This window comes from Poecilia reticulata, chromosome 16 (assembly GCF_904066995.2).
Source record: "Poecilia reticulata chromosome 16, P_reticulata-male-v2, whole genome shotgun sequence".
Taxonomy (NCBI): Eukaryota; Metazoa; Chordata; class Actinopteri; order Cyprinodontiformes; family Poeciliidae; genus Poecilia; species Poecilia reticulata.
The window spans coordinates 28681772-28692543 of record NC_088845.1 but is presented as its reverse complement, the minus strand read 5'-3'; the positions used below and the strand labels follow the sequence as shown (position 1 = coordinate 28692543).

Genomic DNA, 10772 nt, shown 5'->3' with positions numbered 1-10772 from the left:
CCTTATTACTTTCATCCCAGTGTCTCACAAAATGTTGGGGGGTGGGCAGAGGCGGGAGAGAAGAAGGCACATTTCATTAAGTGAGATTAAATCACGTCAAACGCCTCAGCAGCATCTCCTCCAGCTACACGCCCTCCTGCCCCCTTTAAAAAATAAATAAAAAAATAGACAGAAACACATTTCAGGAGGGATTTGCCGTTTTCGTTGGTGGCCGCGTGACAACCGGTCCCAATGTTCCAGTTGTGTGACAAGCACGTCACCGCGCGCGAGGAGTCAAGAGGACACGCGGGGCGATGCTTTTCGACGTTGCCCTTTTCATGATTCCACACCCACCTCCTCTTCACCAGCTCGCGACATGTTCCGAAGCAGTGCTGCTTTGCACCCGTCATGGCCGGGAACAGGCCACGATGGGCGGGATGAGGCTCGGCGGGATGTGCACTGACAGCCCGGACAGAAAAAAAAAACAAAAACGGTATGACAACAGTTTCAAAGTAGGAAACATAAAATCTGTTTTGATCTCTCTTTAGCTAGCACTGTTCCACAAAAAGATGGAATGTGAAAAATAAAGGAGTCCTGCAGACTGTACAGTTCATAAATCATATTTATTTCGATACAATGTGTTTTATTACTCATTCCAAAACGTTTATTGAAGCGTTACAGAATTTCAATTTTTCTCACTTTCAATTCCAGGGGGGTAAATCTTTCACACCCAAAGCACCATGAGTTTTTAACTCTCTTTTATACAAATACACATACTTTGTACTGTTTCTGCCGACAGAAATCTTTATACTGTACATAAAACACATACGTCCCTGTTTAAATTAAACTCTGCAAATATTTTATCATCACACACAAGTTTGTTAATATGAAGGCAGAGGCACTGAATTCATCCTTTTTTCTTTTTGTTTTTTAAACTCGAGGTTGTGACCCGATAGTCTGATCGCTCTTTGTACATTTGTGGCAAATGATTGGCGAGCAAAGCGAGAAGAAAAAAAAAATCCTGATGCCAAAATTAGACAGTACATTCATTTTTCCCCAAACCAGCCTTCACGGATTTCTTTAAATTGATATGAAGAATGTTTAATTTTGCTCTCATCCCCGTGACGCCATGGAGGAAGATTACATCTGTTGCTCTGTAAAACACATCATTTATATCCTTGCGTGCTTTTAGTTTACAGCAGGATCCACACCCGATGAAGGCAGATGAGGTACTGTTGATTTCACGAACGCCGTTCATGTTTGCTTGAGCGATGCTGCTGAACTGGTGACCTCACAATAGTATGCATAAATAAAGTACGACTCGCCTGTTTCGCAAAACCTGTCTTTGGCAAACTCGATCACAGAAAGTCTGATATTTGTACATTCCAATAAAATAAAAAGCAAATAGGCTTACAGAGTAACTGCTCTTAAAAGGTGCTATGTGTAGCAGTTTCCATCAGTATTCGCCGACAGCTGCTTGTAGTGGTAAACGGGCAAAGCTATTAATGAAAATATTAGATTTTAGCAATATTTGCGGGTTCTCAATATTGCCAACGCAAGAACTTGTTACATTTACTTGATATGTTTCTGTCTCCTAATGAATTGTCTTGTCTTTGCTGTACAGCAGAAAGGAAAAAAAATAGATGTAAAAAGATATCAAGAAATGAGAGGAGTCGTCAGACTTCAGACTCGACCAATCAGTAATCAGATGGTGACACGCAATAGCCCCACACCGGAGTGTTACCAGGTTGCACTAATTAAAAACAGCCTTCAGTACAGAAGTTGTTTCAGAAGGAAGCAGACTTAACGTTTTTATTTCTTTTTTTTCCCAGTCTTATTTGTTTCCCTGCTGATGAAACACATAATGACTCAATGTGAGGTTTTTCTTCGCAAGGCGGGACAAACAGCCACACACATACCTCTAATCAACATAAATCATATTTTAAAATAAATATGAGGTAAAATTGCTGATTTATTCATTTTGAATTTTTCAAAACATAAACTGAAGACTATTAGCTTAACAAAAATGACATTTTTTTTGCCATTTTGCCAGCATTACTGAACGACAAACAAAATTGGACCCTGTGTTCTTCTTACAATAACTCTTGAATAAATGCCATAATAACCCAGTGACCTTGAAATTTATAGCGCAGCAGCAGCTAATCCCATACCAGACCACAGCGCCACAAAAACAGTCGGCGATTCTCCTCTCGCAAGTGCATGATGGGATACAAGCGTTAAAGGAGCTGCAGACGAACAGAACTTGGAAGAGCAACTTGGCAACATTATCATGTAATTCAGACTAGCATAAACATGGAGACAACATAGACGAAATATACTGATATATTTACTGTAACCACCCAAACTGATAGACATAGCACCTTTCAGCTACATTCATTTGTCTTTCGCTCTTTCATTCTGACACACAATGTATCGACATCAACAAGTCAGTGCAGACTGCGGTTAGGCATGCATTGATTCTGCTAGTTGCTAGTTCCTTATGGTAGCAAACTCCATCATGCGTTTTATACCTTCAGCAAGGTACTCAGACTGAGATTAATTAGAAATACTAACCAGCTCCAAAGTCTTTCTCCTAAGCTCGCTCTCAGAAGACGGGGGTTTGAATTCAGGTTCTGAAATGAAATTCTAGGTAAAATCCAGATGATGTCGACATTTACTTTTTCTCTTTTTCCTTGCATATCCTTTCTGTGTTTGAAAATGTCCGTTTAACGAGACTAATGCTTCCCTTTTTTTTTTTTTTTCTTGTCTTCCTGTATTCGAACTGCATGAGGAGCTGTATTGAGTTTTTTTTTTTTTAATACCAAAAATAGATCAAAAGAAGTAGAGCGATGCGGAGGATCACAGCATTTCCTCGTAGAAGAGCAGGTATGCCTGAGAGCCGAGTACTCTGGACTCGGGTACAGTCTGAACGGTGGTGTCGCTGACGTACACCCACTGGCCCTGGGAGCTGCCGCCGGCCTCCTTTGCACCTGGAAACATGGAAAGCGTCGGCATCGTTGACATCTGGAGTTTACATAATGACTTTGGTAACACTTTATTTGAAGGGGTGTGCATAAGACTGACATGACACTGGCAAAAACATGACATAACATCTGTTATGTCATGGTAGGAGTCTTTATGAATGTTTATGACAGTTATCATGAAGTGTCATTCGGTAAATAATGACACTTTTAATGCAAAGTTGCTCTAAAAGTGGCATTGAAAGTCCAATAAAAATGCCAACTTTGCATTAAATTGTCATTATTTACAAAATCATGCAAAGTTGGCACTTTTAATGGACTTTTAATGCAACTTTTAGAGCAACTTTGCATTAAAAGTGTCATTATTTACCGAATCACACTCAAAAACCTGGTAATGGGATGGAACTAAAAAGAACAGAGGAGCAAAGGTCTTTCAAACACATCCTTCCATACAAAGTGAAGCAATCCCGTTTGTTAAATCTCCTTTGAAATGAACTACTTGAAGGCAACCTTTTGGTTTTACCCAAAAAAAGAGACACAGTGTAAATATTAGTCATTCATCGGTGGCCTTGAGCATTGTTTTAAAGTTTGTGGATGCCACCTCGGCTCTGTTTGAGTCTCCAGCCTTCGATGGTTTGACCTGGCACACGAGGCACAATTTAAATGCCAGTTTTCCTGGCACTTCAGAACGTGGCGCTCGCACTGACTTCGTCGTTTTAAAATTCAAAGGAAAGCAGCTGGAGCGGAGAGAAGAACAAACTGTGACAGATGAGCTTTTATTAGCAGCTCTTATAGTTGAACAAAGAAGACATCACGTTATTCTAAGGACGCCTGCTTCCTTCGGGTTTCCGTGACCTTTCCCAATACGTGCAGTTTTCTTTGAGTGAAAAGGGACAAAAATAAATTAAAAAAGATGCCACTTTCACTAGGTTTCCACAAAACAATGCCAGATTGTAAAGAAGCTGACCCCTGACCTGACAGGTTCTTGTGGCGCTGCTCCGTTCTCCTCTGCGGGGTTCGCACTTTGACGTAGGCAGTGTAGTGGCCGCCCCGCATCGAGCCGCTGTGTTCCACGATCCCGTACAGGCTGTAGAGGACGCGCTCACCGGCAGCCAGGTTCTGGAAACCACGCAGGGACAGAAAGAAAGAAAGACACAAAAACTGAGCAAAAGTCTGAAATGAAGTCTGAGCAAAGACATTAGACTTACGGATGTAGACTCAAGTCTTAGTTTATTATCGTTGTACAAAGACGCCACAGGGAAATTGGCAATAAAATGACAGATTTTTGTGGCGCTAGAGACTGGAATGATGTTGTGTTAATTTATTAAAGGAATGTTTATATGGTTGTAACCTAACCAGGAATTTTACATAAAAATAAAGACACCATACAGTGAGTGATTTTGATGTCACCAACAAATTCACACTGACATTACTAAGATAGAGTGTTAAGGCCATTCCATAAAAAAATTAAAAAATCATGAGAAATCATACAATTAATAAAGTTATAAAATCATGAGAATAAAGTCATAATATTTCATGAATAAAGTCGGAATATTTTGACTTTATTCTCATTATTCTCATAATTTTTTATTTATTACATTTTTTTAGAGTGGCTTTCACAGCCGGTCATGTTTTTTTTGCTAATTTACTAGTTTGTCTTTTGGTGACTAAATACATCTAAAGTGAGTTTGACTTATTTGAAATAAAGATTTCCTTGGTAGATTCAAACAAATACAAAATAATTGATGTTTCACCAATTAAAGATGAGTAATAAGTGAATTTTTGAGATATGGAAATATGATGCTACCTTGCAGGACGCAGAGCAGAAGGGAGCCAGATCCAGGATGAGAGGAAAGTCGACATGACGGTTCACCTTCCTGAGGTTCATCCCTGCCTTTACACGCACGCACGCACACACACACACGCACGCACACACACACACACACAGAATTAAGATATATATATACCACATTTCAGCACTAACGGCCGTAGATGAGCAGGAGGCGTCCTACCTGGTGGAAGCGTTTCAGATGCAGCGTGATGACAGGAGGCAGCAAGGATATTAGCATCTGTTTCCTGGCACTGGTGTAAATCTTCTCCATCTTCTTATCTGTGGAAATATTATGTGTTAGAAGAGCCTGAAGTTAAGTGTAAAACGTGGAGGTTGAAATCTTCATCTGACACTGCAGTGATAATAATCCTGTTTCAGAGTGTAATCTCTGTAAAAGAATCACAGTTCAGGGCTGCAGACCACCAGATTAACCATCCTACTGACAATATCACAGATCTACTCTTACTTCACTGCAAAAACAAAAAATCTTACTGACTTTATAGTGCAAATATCCCAGTACACGTGAAATGAGACAAAACTAACTCATAAGTAACTTTTCAGCAAGATTTGAGAGCTTATTTTGAGTAAATAATTCCTTAATGTTGATGAAAAAATACTTGTTCAACTGGCAGATTTTTTTAAAGACATGGGACAAATGTCTTGTTATATGTAAAATAATTTGCCAATGGAACTAGAATTTTTTCATCAATATTAAGGAATTATTGACATAAAACAAGCTCCTGTATCTTGCTGAAAAACTACTTTTGAGTTAATTTGGCCTCATTTCACGTGTATTAAAATATTCTCTCTAGAAACTAGACCAAAAGTACTCGGTGAGATTTCGTATTTTTTCAGCGTTCAACACCAACAACAGAGGAAATCTACATTGGCAGAACTCCTTTAAAGTATGTTATAGTTATAAAGTGTAACTTCGACTGGTTTTATTGCTAAAAATCATGTGTTTATATATTTTTTTAGCCACAGGAGACATTCTTCCACATATTCGCCAGATAAGTGAAGAAAGAGGAGTGACCTATTGCAAAAACACTCAATTTTATCAATGAATTTGGGTCTAGTTTCTAGAGACAAAACTAAGATGTTTGTACTATAAACTAGTCCAAAAATACCTGATAAGATTTTTTTGTTTTTGCAGAGCTATGAACACGGAGCTACTCGGGCGTGCCGGGCGTTGGGTCTCACCTGCAGCGCCGCTCTTGCGCAGCTGCTTCTGCCTGCGCTCGGTGCAGTTCTCACAGAGCAGCTTGTTGTTGCCCATCAGCAGCTCCACCGACGTGAACTGGTGCAGGCAGGACTGGATGGAGCATTCTTTGGAGGTAGGAGTGTAACTGTGGGACAGGGCCTGGAACGCCCCCTGGTGGTGGTGGTGGTAGTGGTGGAGCTGGTCTCGGCTCTGGCCGTCGCCCTGCTCCTCAGGGGGACAGTGACCCGACGCGGGCGTGTCCCCCGCAGAAGAGAAGCCCAGGTTGACTTTAGAAACCGCGGTGACCAGCTGCTCCACGGCGCCGCCCTGCTTAGCGGAAGCTGACGACAATGCGGGGGAGGAGGAGGAGGCAGGCGTGGGGGACGGGGTGAGGGTGGAGGTGGACGACGGGGTGGAGGCGTGGCCGTGACCGGAGGAGCCGCCTCGTGGTGCCCACTCGCTCTCGGACGCCTCGCTGTCGGCGTCGTTGCTGCTGTCCTGGGCTCCAGAATCTCTCTCGCTGCCGTCGGACAGGCTGCCCGCCGCCGCCATCTTGCACACAGAGACGCCGCGCGCCGAGCCGCCGGCGATCGCCTCCTCCTCGGCCCGCTCGGCACAGCAGGCCGCTCCCTTCTCCTCCACGGAGCTGGACGGTCGTCTGTTGAATTGCTTCTGGAAGAGAAGTAACAAAATGTGAGTCAGGTCCTTTCACAAATTTGGCCATTTTCTAAAAATGAGCAGCTGAGACAGTTAATCCTTCAATTCTAGTGCTGAGCTTCTGAAACAGCAATATCGCAGGATTGTGAGCTTCATTCATAGATACTTTAACAACAACAAAATCATAGAAATGTATGCTAATCACAATTATAAATGTTTCTGAAACATGATGTGATTCTCAGGACATTTGTTTTTGTAAAAAAAAAAGATGCAGGGCGAATAAAAATATTGTTATTTTTCCAAAGGTGAAAGTAATTAGCTCTTAGCTTTAATTACTTGTGGACAATTTTGATATGTACATTTTATACTTTATAGATTATAGCAATCTCAATCCTGGACTAAGCAAGCTAAGCTACTAAGTTGAGTAAATAAGTAAAGTAAGTAATTAAATAAGCAAAATAAGTAAGTAATTATACTACGACAGTAAGTAATTAAAGTAAGTAAATTAATTAATTAAGAAAGAAATATCGAAAGAAAAGAAGGAAACAAAGAAAAGAATGGGTGGCCGGGTAGATAGAAATATTTGGAAATAATAGTATTTTTTCACCATGAGTGTCCTTGCACAAAATTATTTATGTACAAGGAAATAATTATTAACTCAAACTCCACACTTTTCTATGCAGTTTAGAAAAAGCTTACCGTTTTAAGCAACCAAATTTTAATAGACCGCAAAGCCAGTTTGTTAAAAACAACATGGGAATCTAAACTATAAAAAGATAGTCAATAATTGTGACTTAGTGTTGGAGGCAATACATTTAAAAAGGACTAAATTTGATGCCCTGACTGGAGGACAACAGGAAGCAGGTTGCGTCGGCGGCCTCACCGGTCCGCTGGGCTTCCTGGAGTTCTTGTTGACAGAGTGCGCTGCTGAAAGAACCTGCTCACTGTGGGCTGTATGGCTGTCCTGCTCCCGGCTGCCCTTCCCCAGGCGACCCGGGTTGGACGGTTTTGATATCTGAGGAGACAGGGGAAGGGCAAACAAAAAATAAATTAGGAAAAACGGTCAATATTATATTAAAAGCAAGTATAAGAGCGACTTTCAATCCCACTGGTGTTGAACATGAATCAAAACGACTCACCCTCTCCTCTATGATTGGCAGAGAGATGTCTATGAAGGCTTCCTTTACTGTTGAGATCTGGAAAAGAAATGGCACAAAAGCTCAATACGTGAACATGAAAGCATGTCTGCATGTTTATCAAGTTCTTGATTCAGAAAATGTCCACAAAATAATAATAAAAAAAGATAAGAAAAACGTTAAGCTTAACAGATGAGCTCACATTCCTCTGATACATGGTCAATGTGGGTTTTATAATGGTGAGACGGACAAATCACCTCAAACCATGACACGTCCACCGCCGTGCTTCACAGATGGAACGAGGTTATTTATTTTTAGAGACATATGTTGAAAGAGCATCATCTAGAAGATCTGGGTTTTGTCGGTCTCTAAGCTTTATCCTGGCTTTTGTGGTTTTATTACAAACATACAAGTTATGCAGTCTCTCTCTGGACAGCTTCAAAAATGGTGGCCACTTTCATATTAACAGGAACTAGGATCTCTGGCTGTTTGGAAATATCCTCCACTTCTCCACCAGTTTCTGTACGGTGGAATTGATGATTTGATTTTTTTTTAAAGGTTATTGTGCTCTTTTTATTGATCATTGTAACATATCCATGGTTCAAATAGGTAAAAAAAAAAGAACCTTCAAACTGCTGAGTAGTGCTGCTGTAATGATTTATATATAATGTAATATGCTTTATTTAAATGTCTGATTTTATCCATTTCAAGTACAAATACATGTAGATGTCTCTTAATTTATTTCTCCCTCTTTTACCAAATTTTTTTGATAGGCTTTATAATGTTTTTAAATATGAGTACCATATTTTCCAGATTATAAATTGCTCTGGAATAAGAGTCACATTAATCAAGAAATGTGACAAGAAACAGAGGAAAAAGAAAAAAACATATACAAGTCACAGTAGCAGCTAAATGACAAAAAGAGTGACTTATAGTCCAGAAAATATGGCATGTTCAAATATTTTAGAAAAACACACAGGCTGTCATTTTTCCACATGAGTGTAGCTCCACATGGGCTCAAACTTCAGCTGCAGACTTTGCGCCCATTTAAGTGAAGAAGCTGCAGCTTCTCTTGCTTTTTTTCTCTCTCTCTCTCTTTCCAGCTGCACACCTGGCGCTCTCTTCCTGCAGGCATCCTCTTTTATTTTTCATGGTGGCATTCGTTTTCTTAAACAGCCACAGCTCTTACAGTAAGAGCCTGCCGTAAACAGTTGGTGTTGGAGCTGGTCCTTGAAGTGGTTTTTGTTTCTTCCTTCCCCCCCCCATCAACACCTCCTGTTTTTTTTTCCCTCTGACTTTTTATTCTATTATATCAACATTTGTTCCGTACATAACTAACTTAGAAACACTTAATGGCTACCACACCATGAAAAGAAGATGATTACTTTCTTTTTTGGTTGTTTTGTTTTTTTAAGCTCTCTTGACTTGGGGTCAAAAAAACCCAACAAATATCCACCACAAATGAGGCGAACGAGGAATGCCTTTGCAGCTGGAAATCTAATAGCCGTCCTTAGCAACCACTTAACACTAAACAATAAAGAGGAGGAAGAAGTTCATGACAAATTAAATAGCTGCTTCTGTCCTACATGGTGGCTGAATCCAGCTCAACACGTGAAACTATGCTGCTTCATCGGCCATTTATTCTCTTTTTTTTTTCTCCCCTGCCACATGCACTTACATGCTCGCACTCTTCACACATTATGGTGTTGGTGAGCTCGCCTACGAAGATCCGGTCAACAAAGGTCATCTTCACACCTTCTTTTCCATATGCTGATGAAAAAGCAAATGTTTTAGTTATGTTTCCCAGCGTTTGTATTTATAATAAAATGCTTCAGCTTAGCGTAGATCAGTGTTCAGACACATAATAATTGAAACCTGCTTAAAAAAAAGAAAGGGACAATTTACAAAAGTAAGATGGGTGACAAAAACATCAGAAAGAGACAAAAAAAAACCCCAGTGAAACAGTATTTGAGCATCTTTTTTTTTTTTTACGTCTTCTGACTTGACTTGTGGCTGCATTTTCATTTACCACCACCAGGTGGAACTATTGGTCTTGGACATCTTTTTAGTGCAGTTTGTTCAACCTTTGACTTGGCGTTTGGTCTCCTCATCTGCCGTCTTCTCTGTTGGATTGTTGAATGCCTTTAAAATGGCCGCTTTCACTCTCTGCAAGCAAAAAAAAAAAAAAAACAGTGACAGTAAAACTTTAAAATGCTGTTCAGAAATATAAACAAAGTGTAAAAGTAAACATCCTTTTTCATCCATGATGATATGTGGGTAGTTGGGGTTAAAGCATTTATTATTATTATAAATGAGTGAGATATCAGAATCTAGCCTGCAGCTGAGTTTGACAGGTATACCCATTATAGGCATCATTAGTGTAAAATAATTATTGTGCTTGTCTAGAACTGTTACCATGTAAATCTCATAATGAACTGTGTATGTATGTGTGCGTGCATGTGTGTGTAGGTTTTAGGTAGGACCCTCTTCATTGAAGGTGACATGGTCAGTGAGTGTGTTGGTGAGAGAGCTATGAAGAGGTACAGCCACTATAAAGCACCAATCAATAGATAATTGGCCGTGGTCTATGTCTGAGTCATGACCAATCAGCCCCACCGACCCCCCATTGTCCCGGGACCCACGCACCAAACTGGCTATTTAGGTCAAAAAGCCCCCGCTAATCCCACCAAAGTCAAACCAGGCTGTGGCTCGCCTACTAATTAATTACCAGTAACCCCCTTCCCTGTGATTCCTTTCCCTCCCAAACATAAGAGTGAACTGTCCCAGAGACGATAGGAGGGGAGGGATGGGGGCCGTCGGACTGGTACATGGAAGCAAACGCGAAGATGGAGGTGAAGAAGCGCCGGACGAGAGATATACTCCCCATCTCAGTTAATTGCCGATAATTGCTTGGGCCCAAATTAGCATATTCAGATCGCTGATCCTAATGGGCGATCAACACAAACACTTGGGGCTACTTGAAGCTT

The 10772-nt window shown here is 40.6% G+C and overlaps 1 protein-coding gene across 3 annotated transcripts in view; it reads right to left on the bottom strand.

The window, feature by feature from the left end:
* Positions 1–583: 583 nt before the first annotated feature.
* Positions 584–10772, bottom strand: part of usp45 (ubiquitin specific peptidase 45) — a 41301-nt gene continuing 31112 nt past the window's right edge. For 2 of the 3 annotated variants that reach the window (XM_008431891.3, XM_008431892.3), the window contains exons 10-18: positions 9870–9951; positions 9464–9555; positions 7789–7845; positions 7533–7664; positions 5992–6664; positions 4973–5070; positions 4768–4854; positions 3935–4079; positions 584–2969 (exon numbers count right to left, since the gene is read on the bottom strand). In XM_008431891.3, the coding sequence (XP_008430113.2) occupies positions 2839–2969; positions 3935–4079; positions 4768–4854; positions 4973–5070; positions 5992–6664; positions 7533–7664; positions 7789–7845; positions 9464–9555; positions 9870–9951 (1497 nt within the window). In that variant the 3' untranslated portion in view covers positions 584–2838. The remainder of the gene's footprint in view (positions 2970–3934; positions 4080–4767; positions 4855–4972; positions 5071–5991; positions 6665–7532; positions 7665–7788; positions 7846–9463; positions 9556–9869; positions 9952–10772) is intronic. The other variant, XM_008431893.3, reaches the window with a different exon arrangement.